This window comes from Cynocephalus volans, chromosome 11 (assembly GCF_027409185.1).
Source record: "Cynocephalus volans isolate mCynVol1 chromosome 11, mCynVol1.pri, whole genome shotgun sequence".
NCBI lineage: Eukaryota > Metazoa > Chordata > Mammalia > Dermoptera > Cynocephalidae > Cynocephalus > Cynocephalus volans.
The window spans coordinates 26,103,219-26,123,911 of record NC_084470.1 but is presented as its reverse complement, the minus strand read 5'-3'; the positions used below and the strand labels follow the sequence as shown (position 1 = coordinate 26,123,911).

Genomic DNA, 20,693 nt, shown 5'->3' with positions numbered 1-20,693 from the left:
TGTGGCAGTGAGCACAACAGACAAAATCCCCTCTCTGCTAAAGCATATGTTTTAGCAGATGGAGGAGAGGGGACAACAAGAACAAGAAAAAAGAAAAATACATAGTATGTTACATGGTGAAAAGTTCTAAGCAGAAAAGCAAAGCAGGGAAGGGAGGGTAAGGGGTGGATGTGACTGTTAGGGAGTATAGAAATTTAGGTGGGGTCACAGGAGTCCCTGGAAAGTTACATTTGCAGAAAAGGAGCAAGCCTTGAGGACATGGAGTAGAGGGAGAGCTTTCTAGGCAAACAGAAACGCAAGTACAAAGACCCCGACGTTGGAATATATCTGGGATATTAGACAACAGTAATATAGCTACTATGGAGCAAAGAAAAAGAGCAGTAGAAATTGAAGCCGGAGAGGTAAGTGTTGGGGAGAGGTGTCTGCAATCTCCACGTTCATTCCACCCACGCAGCGTGTGAAGAGGGGCTGGTAGAACATCTTCTGGAGACCCTGTCCACACAGCTGTTCTCTACTTGACCAGTACTTATTCAGGGTGTCCCAAGAGTGAGGCATGCTTCAGGACAGTCACCCTTGTTCACGTATTTTGGGGGTGAGATAAAGCAGAGAAAAGCCCTTGCTTCCTGGAGCTTCTCCTGCCCACATTCATGCTAGAATGTACGAGGGTTTTTCTTCATGATAAATATAACACTACAATGAGAAAAAGGTGCTCAGAAAAAGAAAAAATATTATGGCAGGATCTTAAGTCCAAAATGCTCTTTGCCCTGATGTAAGTGAGGACACTTCCTAGAATCCTGCTTATTTGGAAAATTGGAAAATTCTAACAATAACCAGAAGTGGTTTTGTTTCTCTTAGGTATCCTGACTTCCTTCTGTATCTAATCACAGCTCTCTGGCTGATTAAAATGGATTAGACATCAGGAGAAAAAAATTAAAAGCACATCCCCCTGGATTGTTAAATGCTCATTAAATATCTGTTTCATCAACTGACTTGCCCGACTGCTCTGCACCCCCCACTGCTGGAGCACTGATGCTCTTTGTCAGGCTTAGCTTTTCTCCAGCTACTCATAACCCATAACCCATTCTGGGTCTCTTGTCCAACCTCTGGGCTCATAGGCTGGGGCCCAGGCTTCAGCTTTGTTCTGTTGGCAGACTCTGTTCTGTTTGTGGACCTGTAAATGAATGCTACGCCCTCTCACCGATTGCTGTGCTGCAAAGTAGGAATCAGGAAAGCGTCCGTGCCCACTCATTTATTCATTCATTCATACATACTCTGTTGAGTGCCTGTTATGAAATATGTCAGTGGTTAGTGCTGTGAGAAAAGAAAGGCAGATAATGAGGTGGAGAATGACAAAGCATGTGGTGCTTCTCTAGAGCAGTGGCCAAGAAAGAATAATAAGGTGACTTTTGAGCAGACATCTGGAAAACCTCAAAGTAGATCTTTCAGGCAGAGGAAACAGTAAGAATCAAGGGTCAGAGGCCTAGGGGTGCTTGGTTGTTGGAACAGCAGCCAGCAGACCATGATGGAGTGAGCCGGGGGGATGAGAATGTCAACTGCCAGAGATTCTTAACTGGCTCCTTCCCTGGGCAGGCCTGGATAACTCTGTGCATCCTAAAGGTTTTGCTGGAGAAAGACCGTGACCTTTTGTGTATGGAGCCTTACGGTGTCTTCCCTGGCCAGCACTCTCCAGGCCCCTCCTGCCCTGCCACTGGCCACACAGCAAATCTTGGAAGGGTCCTGATGGGTGAAGCCCTGTCTGGTGAGCATCCTCCTGCTTCCTCCCTTCCTGCCATGTGGTTATTACAAAGGGAAGCTTCTCATTTTTTTGAATTCTGTTTGGTGGTTGGCCAGTACAGGTATCTGAATCCATGACTTGGTTTTATAACACCTCGCTCCAACCAACTGAGCCAGCAGCCTCTGCACCTTCTCATTTTAAAACCATGTGGTTCCAAGCACGTGACAAACCCGGCTGACTGTACCAGGTGAATGGCTGCTTAGTGTCAATCCATTTGCTCACTGGGGCAATGTGTCCCTTCGTCTTCTCACTTTATTCTCTAGAGACTTTTCCCTTTCAAAACAATCCTTCCTGTTCTTTTCGACATGATTCTATCTGAATAAATTAAGGGTAGGGAGAGAAGTAAGTTTGGATCTCATAAAGTGATGTGCCTTGGGGATGGCTGTGCACAAGACAGATTAATTGAAATAAATCAACAAACTCTTTAGCAAGCTTTCCTCAAAGAGAAAAGAATTACCAAACATAGCCACTAATTCTGATCAAAATCAATCCTGATTTCTTCTTAATCACAACTTAAGGTTAAATAGTTTGCGGTATAAGATTTTATCCACTTTAAATAAGGAGACCTTATAAATTTCAAGGTGCTTCTACATGGCTTCGGTGATTTTCAGAACACACCCTCAGAAGATAAGTGTCCTCTAGGAGTAAAAATTAATCCCAATGTATAGAAGGAAAAATGAGTACAGAGAGGTTAAGGCTCAATGACAGATGTTTGAGAGGCCCCACCCCACACATGGATCAGAGTCCAGGTTTTTGCTAAATTCATGCTCCCCTCCCCAAGAAGAAATTTAAATCATGATGGAAAGACTTTCTGGACATCAACAAATTCATGTGATATGCATACTTTCTAACTAAACAAGGTTAAAAGTTTTAGGAATAAAAATACTTTTATTTGAAAATTTAAAAATTTACCAGTTGTCATTCCAATGGCATCCACATGAAAAAGGCAACAGGAAACAGTCGGAATTAATTTTAATAATATATTTTATTTAACTCAATATATCTACAATATAATTTTAATGTGTAACAATATAAGCAAATATTAATGAGATATTCTGCATTTTTTTCATGCTAACTCTTCAAAATCTGGTATGTATTTTATACTTACTCTATTTTTTTATTTGGATACTAAATTTTCATTCAAAATACTTGCTCTGTATTTAGATGTCATAAAATTTACAGTTGAAAAAGTAACTGGGTACAATTGAAAAACTATGGTTCACATACCCAATTTATTCCAAGCATACTTAAAAGTTTTCCAATAACTGAGTTGAGAATTGATATTCAAATTAATTAAAATTTTAAAAAATTAAAAATTCAGTTCCTCAGCTGCACTAGCCACATTTCAAGTGCTTGATAGTCACATGCAGCCAATAGCTATACTATATAGGACAGAGCTGACACAGACAGCCACAAGAACATTTGCTATTAACACCATGGGGTGTTGCTATTAACATGATGGCATTCAGAGCAGACTGTCTTTAATTCCTTTTGGAAACAAAAAAAAACTTTCTTGTAGCTCAAACTGTCCAGTGTTCTCATCAATGTTTTATAAATAATTAAAGTGGTTCTTAATTATATTTCCTTATAATATGCCATGTTTTCTAGTAAACTTTCACTGCATTCAGATTTTATGCATAACTGCTTCCTGTTGAATTATGAAGAATCTTATAATTGCATGAATTCTAAAACAACCCAGTCATGCTTCTTTCTCTAGAGCAAACATTACTGCAAAGTGTTAAACTAACCCCTAAAAAAAACAGTGTTAAAAAGGAGTACCATAAAAAAAAAATAAAATAAAACAAAGAAAAAGGGATCCCACTGTATTTTTTTCCAAAGCAATTCCTGGAGTTACTTACTTACATAGAACAATTCCTGAAAATCAGAACAATTCCTGAAAATTAGAAAGTAAAAATATTTGTCTATGCTTTGGCACTCCAATTTACTTCATGATCTCTTTTCAAGTTGTGTTTAAAAAGTTAATGCTAAGCTACTTAGGAAATAGACTAAATGACAACAGCTACAGAAGTTCTTATTTAACCCTAGAGACTATAAAAGCCACTTATCAAAACAGACTAAATCTTTACCACAAGTGAATATTTAACCCTGTGCTCAACCTGCTGCAAAATATGAGATTCAAATGCTGGGGCAGGTTAAATTTGTATAAAGGAGAGTTTCTGCCCAAGAGAGATGGTGGTGTTACTCTCCTTACATCTTGGCTGTCAACCCTTTGGCTTGGTCCTGCAGCTCCATTTTTGCAATTGCTGAGAGGTGGACTTCATCAGGTCCGTCTGCTAAGCGCAAAGACCGGGTTAGGGCATACCTGGAAAAACAAAAAGAGCAGAGATCACAAGAGCTGCCAAAGAGAAACATGGTACTTTAACATTAGTCACTCTGACTCTCAGTCAAGACTATATTAATTCTTGTAATCCTGCCAAGGCAGGGATAAGAAAAAGAGTACAAGGAAAATAAAGGAAAGTAAGCCAAAGGGCTTCTGAAATGTTATTTTAAATTTCCCAATTTGGGAAAGTGGTATCTTTTTTTTTTTGGCAGGTGGTCAGTAAAAGGATGGGAAAGCAAAATCTTAATTGGCAAAGTGCAGTTGGGTTAATCTCATTCTTGGTTTGCTACAGGTTACTACAAGTTGCTAGAACTAAGAAATATCTTTGGTAAGCCAATAGGCAGTGACTGGTATGATACTATATATTTAATTCTTTCTCAAGGTAAAAATTGGTGGGGCATGAGACTCTATTTCCACTGTGATGGAGAAGGAGGCACTGTGACTAAGTGTGCACAGAAGGTAGAATGTTCTTTCTTGCCTCCCAGCCACCAGAATCTGGATGCTCGCTGGCATGTGCACTGCAGATGCAGCTGTGGCCTCCCTGTGTGGATGGTAAACTGTCTTAAGTGCACACAGAGCCTGGCTCTGGGCCCCTGTTGACTGTCTCTGTGCCCTGGGCAAAACCCCATGCTATATATCTATAGCCCAGGATCCTCAGAGGGTCCCCTAAGTGTAAAAGTTAACATAATGGAGTGAAATGATGATTGTAATAATAAAAGCAACTACTTCTTGGTGCTGAGCTCTATATTAAAGTACCTATATCACTTCATTTAGTCTTCTACTACACTTTAAAGTATCTTTATTTCCTTATTTTACATTTAATGTCAAGACATCTGAAGATTTTTAACTCCAAGCCTATCAAATGTAGATGATAGTTTAAATGGCATCTACTCACATGTTAGCCAGAGGGTAATCCTGGGAAACACCTGCACCTCCACACACCTGAATGGCCAGGTCAATGATTTTGCAGACAGCTCGTGGGGCAGCCACTTTGACCATTGCAATCTACATAAGCAAGATATGAAAAGAATGCTCCTTTCTTAGAATATACACAATGTGGCAGGATTTGATATAATCTGTATTTTCTTTGTGAAATGAGACAATGAAACTTTTCCACACCCAAGTCACCCCTAAAACAGGATCTCTGATGAAAGCCAACAAAGAGGTCTGCTGTAATGCCAGTTAATGGTCATATTTCAGTCAATATAGACCTTCTGTTGGAAAGAGATACCTCTTCCAAATCACATTTTATTCATTTATTTATGATTTGCCTGTTTCCAAAAGGATTTTAGGCAGCTGATAAGTCACACTTATCACCTTAGAAATCATAAAAAGAGTTCAAGGGTCTTTTCTCCACTAATCAATTTTTTCTTAGCAATTTTATGGGATTTTAGAATCAAATGATTATGTCCTTATTCCATACAAGCCAGAAACATAAGAAGGCAGGGGTGCCTTTACTATGTGGCAGCATTGTGCTATGCATTATACATATATCATCTTGGTTACTCTTCACAGAACCCTAGGCCATAGGCGGAAAGGTTAGATACTTTGCTCATGGTCACAAGGCTAGCAGAAAGTGGCATAGTGAGTACAGTTAATTCCAGGTCTGTATAAAGCCTAGTTGCTACATCTCATGGATGCTAAAGATATTCTGCATCCTAAAAATCATTCCCTAAAGCAGCCTGGTGAAAAAACTAGCAAGTGACAGACATTTATAATCTTTAAACTAAAACCACACGGGAGCTTCTGAGTGCCATCAAAGTGCCAGGAAACCAGAAATGCCCAATGGGCAGGAGAACTGGAGAAGGCTCAGCAGTTGGTGGTCTTGGGAGGTGATGGGGGGAAGTCTTACCTCCTTCTTAGCACCAGCACTGCCCAGAGTGTCAATGAGGTGGGCGGCTTTCAGGGTCAACAAACGGATCTCCTCAATGGCAATGCGGCTTTCAGCAATCCAGTGAGCTACAACCTCCTGGAGGGGAGAAAAAAGAAGGAGATAAGCTAGAGTCTGGTGTGTACATGAAACATGGCCTTGCAGTTTGGTGAAAACATTCTCTAGGCCAAGGATTGTTGATAAAGTCTTACTCTCTATATATATTTTTAAATGGAAATGGAAATTCATTTGATATATACCAGCCTAGCCATATGGCCATAATACAGCTAAAATTGGAGGGTTTTAGAGAGAAATCTTATTTGCTCAGAAAAGTAATTTGTTTGGGATATTTTAATGTCTGTGGTCAAGATAGCTGAACTGAACATCTGTCTTACTGTCAAACTACTCCTCATTGGTCCTCATATGCTCTCACTGAAACTTGACTAAATGTATGGTACTGGAGCTGCTTATAAGTAAACTAGATAATTCTCAGCACAATTTCAGCATGGGGATGGTTCAACAACCCCGAGGAACCACCACCATATAGCAGGCTGGTTCTCTACACCCAAGCTTATCTCTGATAGCCATCCTGGGAACAGCCTCACCCTACCACACCCTCAAGAGCCACTGCCACACAGAAGGCTGCCCTGTTGCATCCAAATACTCATGATCTGAATGAAAAATTTTACAAAGAGACAGATATATCATTAAAAAAACAACAACAAAGGAATAAAAATAAATCTTAAGGCTGAAGAATTCAATGAATGAAATAAAAAATATAACAGGAAGTTTCAACAACAGACTAGATTGAGCAGAAGGAATAAACTGCAGAACTTGAATATAGGGTTTTTGAAATAAAAACCAGTCATACATTAAAAAAAAAAAGAAAGAAAAGAAAAGAATAAAGCTTACAGGACTTATGGGACTGAACATAAAATTATTATGAAGATTATAGGAATATTAACTGAACAAATATTTGAATTATGGGTGTTGAAGAAGAAGAAAAAGAAAAAAAAAAAGAAAATCTATTTAATGAAATAATAGTGGAATACTTCCCAAGTTTTGCTAGAAATATGGACACCCAAATCCAGGAAGCTCAAAGGACCCACCCCAAATAGATTCAATCCTAAAAGGTCCTCACTGAGGCACATTATAGTCAAACTGTCAAAAGTCAAAGATAAAGAGAAAATTCTAAAAACATCAAGAGAAAGGCATCAAGTCACATATGAGGGAGTCCCCATTAAACTAAGAGCAGATGTCTCAGCAGAAACATTATAGGCCAGGAGAGAACGAGACTATATATTTAGAGCACTAAAAGATAAAAACTGCTAGCCAATTCTATACCCAGCAAAGCTATCCTTCAGAAATTAAGGAGAAATAAAGGCTTTCTCAGACAAGCAAAAACTAAGGAAATTCATCACCACTAGGACTGGCCTTACAAGAAATGTTTAGGGAGTCCTACATCCAGAAGAGAAAGAGTGATATAAACATTAAGAACACAATCGCATAAAACTCACTGGTACAGAAGATACACAAATTAGAAAGAGTGAGAAATAAAATCATATTAACACAGAAAACCACCAAACCACATAAAATAAGCAATAAGAGAGAGAGGAAGGAACAATGGGTATACAAATCAATCAGAATACCATCAACAAAATAACAAGAGAGTTAAGATCTCACCTATCAATAATAACCTTATAAACAGATTAAGTGCCTCAATTAAAAGACATAGAATGAATGGGTTAAAAAAACATGACCCAACTTGATGCTTCCTTCAAGAAACTCACTTTACCTATAAAGAAATACATAGACTGAAAATGAAGGGATACAAAAAAGATATTCCACACAAATGGAAACCAAAAGCAAGCACAAATAGCTTGACTGTTTGACTATAATGTGCCTTTAAATCAAAAAGTGTACAAAGAGATGAAGAAGAGCAACACATAATGATAAAAGGATCAATTCAGCAACAGGATATAACAATTATAAATATACATGTACCCAAGCAAATAATATCAGAACTAAAGGGAAAGACAGACACTAACACAATAATAGTTGGGGACTTCAACACCTACTCTCAGCATTGGACAAATCAATAAGACAGTTAATCAACAAAGAAACATTGGATTTTAAATTGTATCATAGACCAAATGGAACGGACACATACAGAACATTTTATTCAACAGCAGCAGAATATACATTCTTTTCACCAGCATATGGAACATTCTCCAGGACTGACCATATGTTAGGCCACAAAACAAGTTCAACAAAATCAAAATTATATCAAGTATCTTTTCTGACCACAATGCGTTAAACTAGAAATCAATAACAAGAAAAACTTTTGAAACTGCAGATACATGAAAATTAACCAACATGCTCCTGAATGACCAACATGTGAAGAAAGAGATTAAGAAGGAAATTAATAAATTTCTTGAAAGAAGACAGAAACACAATATACCAAAACCTGTGGGATACAGCCAAGGCTGTATAAAGAGGAAATTGTATAGCAATAAACACCTACATAAAATAAATAGAAAGATTTCAAAAAACAACCTAATGATGCACCTAAAGGAACTAGAAAAGCAAGAACAAACAAAACTCAAGGTAAGTAAAAAAGAAAACAAACAAAAAAACCCCAATAATAATCAGAGCAGAAATAAATGAAATTAAGAACAAAAATACAACACAAAATATCAGTTAAACAAAAAGATTGGTTTTTGAAAAGATAAAATTGACAAACCATTAGCTAGACTAACCAAGAAAAAAGAGAAAAGACTCAAATAAAATCAGAAATGCAAAAGAATACATTACCACTGATACCACTGAAATACAAGAGATCATTAGAGACTATTATGAACAATTATATACCAGCAAATTTGAACACCTAGAGAAAATGGAAGAATATTTGGACACATATGACATACTAAGATTGACTCAAGAAGAAACAGAAAAACTGAACAGACCAATAACAAATAATAAGATTGAATAATGAGATGAATCAGTAATAAAACATCTCCCAACAATAAAACACCCAGAAACAGATAGGTTTACTACCAAGTTCTACCAAAATGTTAAAGAACTAATACCAACGTTTTTTCCTACTATTTCAAATAATTGAAGTGGACAGAATTCGTCTAAACTCATTCTATGAGTCGAACATTACCCTGATACCAAAACCACACAGGACACAACAAAAAAAGAAAACTATAGAGCAATATCCCTAATGAATGGAGCTGCAAAAATCCTCAATAAAATACTAGCAAACCAAATCCAGCAGCACATCAAAAGGTTTATAGATCATGATCCAGTGGGATTTATGCCAGGGATGCAAAAATGGTTCACCATATGCAAATCAAAAAATGTGATACATAGGTGGCTCCGTAGCGCAATGGATAGCGCATTGGACTTCAAAAAATGTGATACATCACAAGAGAATAAAACAAAAAAAATATGATCACCTTGATAGACACATAAAAAGCATGTGATAAAACTAAATATCCTTTTATGACAGAAACAATCAACAAATTATGGGAAGTATCTCAACGTAATAAATGCTATATATGACAAATCCACAGCTAACATCATAGTGAATGGAGAAAAGCTGAACCTTTTTTCCTAAGCAATGGAACAAGACAAGGATGCCCACTCTCACCACTCTTGTTTAACATAGTACCAGAAGTACTAGGCAGAACAACCAGGCAAGAGAAATAAATAAAGGACATTCAAATTGGAAAGAAGGAAGTCAAATTGTCCCTGTTTGCAGATGACATGATTTTATATAGAGAGAAACCTAAAGACTCTACTAAAAAGACACTTAGACCTGATAAACAAACCCAATAGAGTTTCAGGATACAAAATCAACATACAAAAATCAGTAGAATTCCTATACATCAGCAATGAGCTAGCAAAAAAGAAATCAAGAAAGCAATCCCATTTACAATAGAGACAAAAAGAAAGCCTAGAAATAAATGTAATGAAGGAAGGAAAAGATCTCTACAAGGAAAACTGTAAAATGCTGATTAAAGAAATTAAGGAAGATACAAATGATGAAAAGACAATCCATGTTTCTGGATCAGACGAATCAATACTATTAAATGACCATACTACCCAAAGCGATCTATGGATATAATGCAGTCCCATCAAACTAACAATGACATTCTTCATGGAAAAAGAAAAAATAATCCTAAAATTTATAAGAAACCACAAAAGACCCTGAATAGCCAAAGCAATATTGAGCAAAAACAGCAAAGTGGGAAGCATCACATTGACTGACTTCAAAGTATATTACAAAGCAATAGTAACCAAAACAGCATGGTACTGGCACAAAAACAGACACATAGACCAATGGAACAGAATAGAGAATCCAGAAATAAATCCATGTACCTGCAGCCAACTGATTTTTGACAAAGGCACCAAGGACATACATTGGGGAAAGGACAGTTTCTTCAATAAATGGTACTGGGAAAACTGGAAATCTATATGTAGAAGAATGAAGCTAGACCCCCACCTATCACCATTTAAAAAAATCAACTCAAAATGGATTAAAGACTGAAATATGAGACCTGAATCTATGAAACAAACAGAAGAAAACACAGGGAAAATGCTTTAGGACATTGGACTGTGCAAAGGTTTTATGAATGAGACCTCAAAAGCATAGGCAAAAAAAAAAGCAAAAACAAATATATGAGATTATATCAAACCAAACAGTTTCTGCACAGCAAAAGAAATGATCCACAGAGTGAAGAGACATCCTCCAGAATAGGAGAAAATATCTGCAAACTGTTCATCCTATAAGGGATTAATATCCAGAATATACAAGGAACTCAAACAACTCAGTAGCAAAGAACAAACAATCTGATTAAAATATGGGCATATAAGCTAAATAGATTTCTTAAAAGAAGACGCATGAATGGTCAACAGATATTTGAAAAATGTGAAACATGAAGGGAGGAGGGGGAGAGGGGAGATTGGATAAGGGGCATAAAGAATATGATTTGTAACAATAAATATGTGAATAAATAAATTTAAACAAATAACTAAAAATGTGCAACATCACTAATCATCAGAGAAATGCAAATCAAAACCACAATGAGATATCATCTCACCCTAGTTAGAATTGCTATTATGAAAAAGATAGAAAATAAATGCTGGTGAGGATGTGGAAAAAAAGGGAACTCATATATTGTTGGTGGATTGTAAATCAGTACAGCCATTATGGAAACAGTATGGAGGTTTCTCAAAAAACTATGAATAAAACTACCATACAATCCGGCAATCTGACCACTGGGTATATATCCAAAGTAAAGAAAATCAACATATCAAAGGGATACTTGCATTCCCATGTTTATCACAGCTTGATTCACAATAGCCAAGAAACAAATAGCCAACATATAAGAAAATGTGATATATATACACAATGGAATACTACTCAGCCATAAGAAAGAAATCCTGCCATTTGTAGCAGCATGGATGAGCAAGGAGAAAATTATGTTAAGTAAAATAAGCTAGGCATAGAAAAAGAAATACTGTGTGTTCTCACTCACATGTGAAAGCTAAAAAAGTTGATCTCATAGAAGAGTGGTTACTAGGGGCTGGAAAAGGTAAGGGGGAGGGGACACAGGGAAATCATAGTCAGTGAATACAGAATTGCAGCTAGATAGGAAGATTAAGTTCTACTGTTCTATAGCACTAAAGGGAGACTACAGTTAACAACAATTTATTGTATAATTTCAAATTGCTAGTAAAGAGAATTTTGAATGTTCCCCACACAAAGAAATAACAAATGTTTGATGTGATGGATATGCTAATTACCCTGATTTGATCATTGTACATTGTATACATGTACCCAAATATCACATTGTACCCCATAAACCTATACAATTATGTTTCAATTAAGAAAAACATAAATTTAATTTTTTAAAAGTACTTGAAGAAATAATGGTTGAAAAGTTCGCAACTTTGGCAAGAGACCTAAGCCTACAGATTCAAGAAGCTAGGTGATTCCAAAGTAGGACAAACCCAAGAAAACCATACCAACACACATCGTAATTAAACTTCTGAAAACTAAACATGAAGAAAAAAATCCTGAAAGCAGCCAGAGAATAATGATATCTTACCTGTAAGGGAGACATATACATGGAGGGAGCAGAAGGACAGAGAGAGAGCGAAGTATCAGAAGGGCACAATATTTTTCAAGTGCTGGGAAAAAAAAAAAAAAAGAAATTGTCAACATCGAATTCTATACCCAAAGAGGATATCCTTGAGGAATGAAGAGAAATCAAGACATTCTCAGATGAAGAAAAACAGAATTCACCACCCGTAGACCCTAAAAGAATGACTAAAGGAAGTTCTCGAAACTGAAAGGAAAGGACGAAAGAAGAAACCTTGGAAAATCATGAAAGAAGAAAGAAAATGGTAAGTAAAAACATGGTTAAATACAACTGTTTTTCTTATTCCTCTTGAATTTTCTAAATTATGTTTGATGGTGAAGGCAAAAATTATAATACTGTCATTCTAAATGTATATAGAGGAAATAGGTAAGACAAGTATAAATGGGGGAAGGGACTTAAAGGGAGGTGAAATTTCTATACTCAAACTGGTAAGATTATGACACCAGTAGACTCTTATAAAATACATATAGTTGTATATACAGTGTACATTATGTATATATAATGTAATACCTAGAGCAAGCACCACAAGAGCTATACAAAGAAATACACTCAAGAAACACTATAAATAAATCAAATTGAGTTCTAAAAACATTAAATTAACCCACAGCACTGCACGAAAAAAAGAAAACAGAAACAACAGAACAAACAGAAAACAAAAAATAAAATGGCACACTTACTCCCTAACATATTAATTATTATAAAGACAAAGAATGATACAGTGGATTAAAAATTATGACAAAATTACATGCTATCTAGAAGAAAGTTCAAATATAATTATATAAACAGGTTGAAAGCAAAAAAAACTTTTTAAAAAATAAGATATAGCATGCAAATATTAATCAAATATCAGATAAAGTAAACTTCAGAGCAAAGAAAATTAGCAGAGACAGAGAGGGTCATTTTATTAACGATAAAAGGGTCATTCCATTAAGAAGACATAGCAATCCTAAATGTGTAGGGACAAAACAACAGACCTGCTGGAAATGTACGTAAAAAATCTCAAATGACTGAAAGAAGCAGTAGACAAATCCACAATTACAGTTGAAGACTTCAACATCCCTCTCTCAAAATTGACAGAACAATTAAACAGAAAATCTTCAAGGACATAGATGAACTCTACACTATCAACCAAAAGGATCTAATTGACATTTATAGTACACTCCACCACCACCAACAGAATACACATTGTTTTCATGTACCCACAAAATAAGATAAACCATATCCTGGGCCATAAAATAAGCCTCAGCAAACTTAGAAGAACTGAAATAATACAAAGTTTGTTCTGTGATCATGATGGCATCAAACTAGAAACAGAAAGAAAATAGGAACTTCTCCAAACTACTTGGAAATCAAGTGACACAATTCTAAATAATCCGTGGATCAAAGAGGAGTCTCAAGGGAAATTTAAAAACACACAAAACTGAATGAACATGAAAATGCAACATATCAAAATTTGTGAGACACAGGTAAAGCAGTGCTGAGAGGTAAATATACAGCACTAAATGCACATGTTAGAGAAAAAGAAAAATATCAAATTGATAATCTGTGCTACCTTAAGAACCTAGAAAAAGAAGAGTAAAATAAACCCAAAGAAAGCAAAAGGAAATAATGAGCAAGAATAAATAAAATTGAAAACAAAAAACTTGGAGAAAATCAATGAAACAAAGATCTTGTTAATGTTAAGACATAACATATTAATTACTATATTGTATAATTTTACATATTAATAATAATTATACTCTTTGAAAAAGATCAATAAAATTGCTAAACCTCTAGCAAGACAAAAGAAAAATGAGGCACAAATTATCAATATCAAGAATGAAACAGGGGATATGACTGTAAACCCTGCAGACATCAATAGGATAATAGAAAAATATGTGAACAACTCTAAACATATAAAATTGACAGCTTGGACAAAATGGACTACTTCCTCAAAAAACATAAATGACCACAACTCATCCAATATAAAATAAATAATTTGAAAAGCCCTAAAACTATTACAAACTTTAATTTAAAATTTAACACTCCCCCAATTCCTCAAATCTCTAGTCCCAGATACTTTCACTGAAGAACTTTACTAAATGTTTAAAGAAAAATTGACACCAATTCCAGACTGTCTCTTCCAGAAAGTAAAAGGAGTGGAATACTTCCCAAATCATTTTGGAAAGCCAGTGTTGCCTTGATAAATACAAAACCAGATAAATACAAAAAAGGAAACTATGGATCAATATCCCTCATGCATACAGGTGCAAAAATCATTGACAAAAGATTAGCAAATAGAATTCAGCAATATATAAAAATAATTATATAGCATGACAAAGTGGGATTATTTCAAGGATGCAAAGCTGGTTCAGTATATGAAAATCAATCAATGTATTTCACAATATTTACAAGCTAAGGAAGAAAAATCACATGGTTATATAAATCAATAAGGAAAAAGGACTGGTCAAAAGTCAATGCTCATTCATGATAAAAAGTCTCAGAAAAAAAGTTGTAGAAGGGAACTCAACTTGATAAAAAAAATCTGTAAAAAACTTACAGTTATCATTATACTTAAAGTTCCCCTAAGATCAGAAACAAGATAAGGATGTCAGTTCTCACCACTCTTATTCAACCTAGTGGTGGAAGTTCTAGTTACTTCAGTAAGGCAAGGACAGGAAATAAAAGGTATACATATCAGAAAAGAAGAAATAAAACTGTATTTTATTTGCAGATGACATGATTATCTATGTAAAATCCTAACCTATCTACAAAAACTCCTAGAACTCATAAGTGAGTTCAGCAAGGTCACAGAATACAAAATAAACATACCAAAATTAACAGATTTTTATATACTAGTAATAGACACATGGACACAAATTAATAACACAATACCATTTATAACTGCTCATAAACTGAAATATTTATGTGTAAACATAACAAAACATGTATAGGTCCTATATGCTGAAAGCTACACACAGATGATGAGAGAAAGCAAAGTTAAATAAATGGATAGACATACCATGTTCATGGAATACAAAACTCAACATAGTAAAGATACCAATTCTCCCTAAACTGATATATGAGTATAGGTTTAACACATTTCCTATCAAAATTTCAGCAAAACTTTTTTGCAGATATAGACAAGATTAATTTAAAAATTATATGGAAAGGCAAAGGAACCAGAATAGCTGAAACATTTTCGAAAGAGAAGAATAAATTAAGAGGAATCAGTCTAGTTTATTTCAAGACTAGTTACGTAACTACAGTAATCAAGATGATGAGGTGCTGGCAGAGAGACAGACACACGGAAAATTAAGACAAAACACCCAGAAATAGACCCATACAAATATGTCTGACTAGTTTTTGAAAAAGGCACAAAAGCAATCCAATGAAGGAAACATAGCCTTTTCAACAAATGTTGCTGAAGCAATGGAGGCCCATAACCCAAAAAATAAACCTTGACCTAAGTCTCATACCTTATACAAAAATTAACTCAAAATGTATGTATTGTAGACTCAAATGTAAAATGTCAAACTTTTGTAGAAAAAAATTATAGAATAAAGTATTCAGGATATAGGGCAAGGCAAAGAGTTCTTAGACTTGACACCAAAGCATGACCCATAAAAGCAAAACTTGACAAATTAGAGTTCATTAAAATGAAATACTTCTCATCTGTGAAAGACCTTGTTAAGAGGATAAAAAGAAAAGCTGAGTGGGAGAAAATATTTGCAAACCACATGTCTGTCAGAGGATGGTCTTTAGAATATATAAAGAATGCTCAAACTCAACAGTAAAAAAACGAACAGTCCAGTTAGAACATGGGCATAAGATATAAACTGAAAGAGGACATAAGATGACAGATGAGCACATGAGAAGATGTTCAACGTGATAAACCATTAGGGTAATATAAATTAAAGCCAGAATGAGATATCACTACAAGCCTATCAGAATGGCTAAAATAAGAAAATCATGATGACACCATATGTTGGTAGAGATGTGGAGAGACTGGATCACTCACACAGAGTTAGTGAGGGTGAAAAATATAAAATAATTTGGCAGTTTCTTAAGAAACTAAGCTTGCAACAACCCTATGACCCAGTAACTGCACTCTTGGGCATTTATCTCAGAAATGAAAACTTAAGTTCACACAAAAACCTACTCAAGTGTTTTATAGCAGCTTTATTTGTAACAGTCCCAGACTAGAAACAACCAGACATCCTGTAGTATATCCATACCAAGGAATATTACTCAACAAAAAAAGGAACCAACAACTAATACACATAACCTGGGTGAATATCCAAAGAATTATGCTGAGTGAAAAAAAGCCAATCCCAAAAGTTCATATACTATAAGATTCTATTCTTGGAAGGCAAAATTATGAAAATGAAGAACAGATTAGTGGTTGCCAGGAAATAATGAGAAGGTGGGGGTGGGAGCAAAGTAGATGTGGTTATAAAAGGGCAACAGGAAGGCTCCTTGTAGTGATGGAAATGTTGAGTAGCTATGACAACATCTGGGTTCTCATATAGTTTTGCAAGATGTTACCATTGGAGGAAACTGGGTAAAGAGTACAAGGGATCTCTCTGTATTTCTTATATCTACATGTTAATCTATAATTATCTCAAAATAAAAATAATTTTAAAAACCTGGTACGTGCTTCTCATTTAACTTAATGAACATTCTCTGAGTTTTCCCCATCTTTCAGAACTTGGAAGAGAACAGGGGAGGTAAGTGGAAACTATGAAAACCAAACCTTATCACAAATTCCACAAGCATCCAGACATTCAGAATTCAGCACTGAAACTCAGGGGACATACGAAATAAATGCTTCTAGTTGACTGTAATGGGTTCTTTGGGTTCCCAATTGTAAACACAGAATTGGTGTTTATAATGAATAATTGGTTTGTTATGATGAGTTAGACCAGATGACTATTACAGTGATTTGATTCAAGCCACATTAACCTTCCACAGCTATTTTTATGTTTGGCCATGTTTGCTCTAGTACATTTCTTCAACAGCACATGTTTAGAGTTTCCCTAGAGCAATGATGTTTAGTATGACAGCCACTAACGAAATATGCCTAGTCTGAATTGAGACATACTATAGGTGTAATCTTGAAAAATCAGCATTAAGAAAGGATATAAAATATCTCATTAATAATATTTTATATTGATTTCATGTTGAAATAACATTTTGGATATATTGGGTTAAATAAAATACGTCATTAAAATTAATTTCATCTATTTATTTTTACTTTTTAAAGATGTTGCTACTAGAGAATTTAAAATTACATTTGTGACTCAGTATATTTCTATTGGACGGTACTGTTCTAGAGGTTGAAACATGGCTCTGAATTAACAATTTCAAACAAGCTGCCGGCAGTCAAAGAATATTTCTTTGATGGTTGTAAACTGGGTAATCCAAACTTCATGAACAGACTCAAAATGCATTTACTTCTCAGCTCTAGAATAAAGTGTTCTCAGCAGGGTCTCTGCAGACCCTAGATTTGCTGAAAAGGGTTAAGTGAGCAGAATCTGAGTTCTCTAGGGAACTGCCAAATTTATTTACAAAGACAGAACTTTAATTGGCAACTTTTTGATTTAGAGCCTGGAATAATTTATAAGGTAGCTGGAAGGAGTCTACAAATTCAGGGAAATGGAATGTTCCTTTCACAAACTGGAAAAAAAAAAAAAAAGGGCAGAGTTTTGTTTTTGACATGCTCATGCATCTCTTTTTGCTTCTGCCAGATCATTTTATTTGTGCCAGATGTGAAAAGTTTCCAGTGAAGAGAGGCATATTTTTAGAAAGCCCAGGCTTGCTCTGTATGACACATTAACTTTAAAAAGGCAGAAGGGAAGAGTGATTTTGTGTGTTCGAGATGCATGTCTGTGAACTTTACTGTGTCTACCCTTCACCTCACTCCAGGGTTTGCAAGGCAAGCTTGAAAAGAGAAAAGGGGAAGAAGTAATGGTTGGTGCCAAGAGCAACTCTTTAGTACCTGTTTGGTGGCAGCAGCAGGGGCTCTAACCATGGCCCCAAAAGGTTACATTTTCTCACCTCTTCCTGCAGTGCCCATTTGACACCTGACCCTCTTGCCTTCACCTTCATCATATACTAAAGAGGTTCCCCACAAATTACTCCCAGGTGTGGTGTCATAAAGCAGTCTGTATTTTCTCATAAGAACAATTATACAAATAAATCATATCTATGCTGAATAATACTTCACAAAAAGCGAATACAGCCTATAAGAATTTTTTTTTTTTTGGTGGCTGGCCGGTGTGGGGATCCAAATCCTTGACCTTGGTGTTATAACATTGTGCTCTAAACAACTGAGTGAACCAGCCAGCCCAGCCTATAAGAATTTAAAGTAAAAAATATACTGCAATATTTTACGATGGTCATAAATATACTTTACAAGGGGACCAAGATACTAAAATATACAAGTCTAGCAAACACAATACAATTCTATCACCACAAGTTTGACCTAAACTAACATATCAGCAATAATAAATATTAAATATTTAACAATTTTTTCTTGCCTTCTTAAAAAACTAGTAGGGCTTTTTGGGGATGATCTGGATATCCCACTTCTCTGTAAAAAGCTTTCCAAGGACATCTGAAATGATAACCTCTTTTCCCTCTTGATACATTTCCTAATTTTGATTATATTGCCCACATATAACTATGTTTATAGTGCTTTGTAAACCACAGATGAAACTTCAAAAAACTGTGAACATCCCATCAAATGCGGGTCCCATTTCTATTTGCATTTCTCCAGTAACATGGAACTCACTTCCTTCTGAAGCAGTCCACTCCATTTTGAAATTTCTCTATCAGAATGTTCCTCCTCTCACTGAGTTTTGGCGCTGTTTTCTAATACCTTTACACTTATTTGTCCCAATTCCTTCCAGAAAACGAAAGAACAAGGAAAATCCCTCTTCCTTATGACAGACTCTTAATGTCCACAGAGAGTTCCAAGGTACCACGTTCTCTAGAGAACAAAAGTCTGAGAAAGTCGAAGGAATTGTCCACACTCCTTGTGTGTGGAGGTGTTGAAGCAGTATAGGAGCTATTTAATCTTTCACAAAGATAAATACCTCTCATCAGACTATATTTAAGTACAAACATAAACAGGCGTTATGGAAAAGAATCACTTTGTTCATGTAGAGGAAATCTCTCTCCCAGCAAGTAATGTTTTTGTTCGAGGTTAGTATAGTGCACTGGGCTACAACAAATCCAAGTAAGTAACCATCCTTACGTGTGCATACAGTTTCTTCTTAAAGGCTACCCTTTGTGCTGCCCGTTCGCACATGATCTGCAGAGCACATTCTGCCACACCTACTGTTCTCATACAGTGGTGGATTCTGCCAGGCCCAAGGCGGCCTTGGGAAATTTCAAATCCCCTGCCTTCACCTGTGAGAAAAAAAAAAGAACATGAAAATGGCCCTCTTGTTATTTATACAAATCCTGGGAAAATGAGCATCCCTCAATAAAAACGGCATTCTGGTAAGAAAAAAGTCAGTTGTAGAATAAGGCTTATTATACATTTATGGGAATTTTGATCTCTATGTCTTAAAAACCACCATCATTAAACACTCCAATCAAATTTAAAAGCTGTCTTTGAGTACTTACTGTATACATAAGCTACTTTATTAGTGCTGCAATAGTTACAAAGGTGTACAAGACACAGTCCCTATACTAGGAATTTAGAATTCAGAAGCAGAGACAAAGATAAAGGCTACAGAGAGAAACAAAGGTAAAGGAAGGAGAGATTGTCTGTTCACCACTGTACTCTTAGGGCCTGGCAGGTATTAGGGGCTTGTTGAGTGGATGGGGTGAGAAAGAAAGACAAAAACATTCCCGAAAAAGGAGGCATTTAATGTTTTTTGAATGTTGGGTAGGATTCCAATAAGCAAGAGGGTGGAGACGTTCCAGGCATGCAGTGTTGAAAGTTATTTATGCTTCTAACTTGTATATAAGACTTGAATTCAAAAAGTATTGAGGTTTTCTTAAAACAAGTAGAGGCCTACAGATCATGCTTAGGTAAAAGAGTGTTGCTCTGAATTGTGTAATTTTTATATTTAGCTATGTTTTCAATTGATGTGATATATAAAACCATATCCAACAATTAAATAAAATCTTATTTCATGTAAGAAAATCCACAAAATGAAAAAATGAAAAATTTTTCCTTGATAAATGAATAAGAGAGGAAAGTATCTAAATTAAGGTAAGCTGCATATCTTTTCCAGATTTAGACCTGAAAATATTAAGAATCATTTTTCCAAACTTGTCTTACCTAATATTAAATTTGTTGCAGGAACTCGCACTTGATTAAAATGGATCTCAAAATGTCCTCCATGGAAATGATCTATAAAACAGAAAATAAAATTTTAAAGATAAAAATCAGTTGACCAAAAAAGAGATCACATGTAATTAATCTGCTGAACTATAATTACTCAAAGAAAGTAGGATTTAAAAGATCCATATGTCATGGACATTCCTAGGCAGACCTCAGTCCTGAACCCTCAATAC

The 20,693-nt window shown here is 35.6% G+C and overlaps 1 protein-coding gene across 1 annotated transcript in view; it reads right to left on the bottom strand.

Moving 5' to 3' along the window:
- Window positions 1-2,953: 2,953 nt before the first annotated feature.
- The window catches only part of ACAD11 (acyl-CoA dehydrogenase family member 11), a 94,392-nt gene continuing 76,652 nt past the window's right edge, over window positions 2,954-20,693 (bottom strand). Inside the window, exons 16-20 of the mRNA XM_063114071.1 lie at window positions 20,458-20,529; window positions 19,420-19,574; window positions 5,989-6,105; window positions 5,032-5,141; window positions 2,954-4,118 (exon numbers count right to left, since the gene is read on the bottom strand). Coding sequence (XP_062970141.1) covers window positions 4,004-4,118; window positions 5,032-5,141; window positions 5,989-6,105; window positions 19,420-19,574; window positions 20,458-20,529 — 569 coding nt within the window. The 3' untranslated portion in view covers window positions 2,954-4,003. The remainder of the gene's footprint in view (window positions 4,119-5,031; window positions 5,142-5,988; window positions 6,106-19,419; window positions 19,575-20,457; window positions 20,530-20,693) is intronic.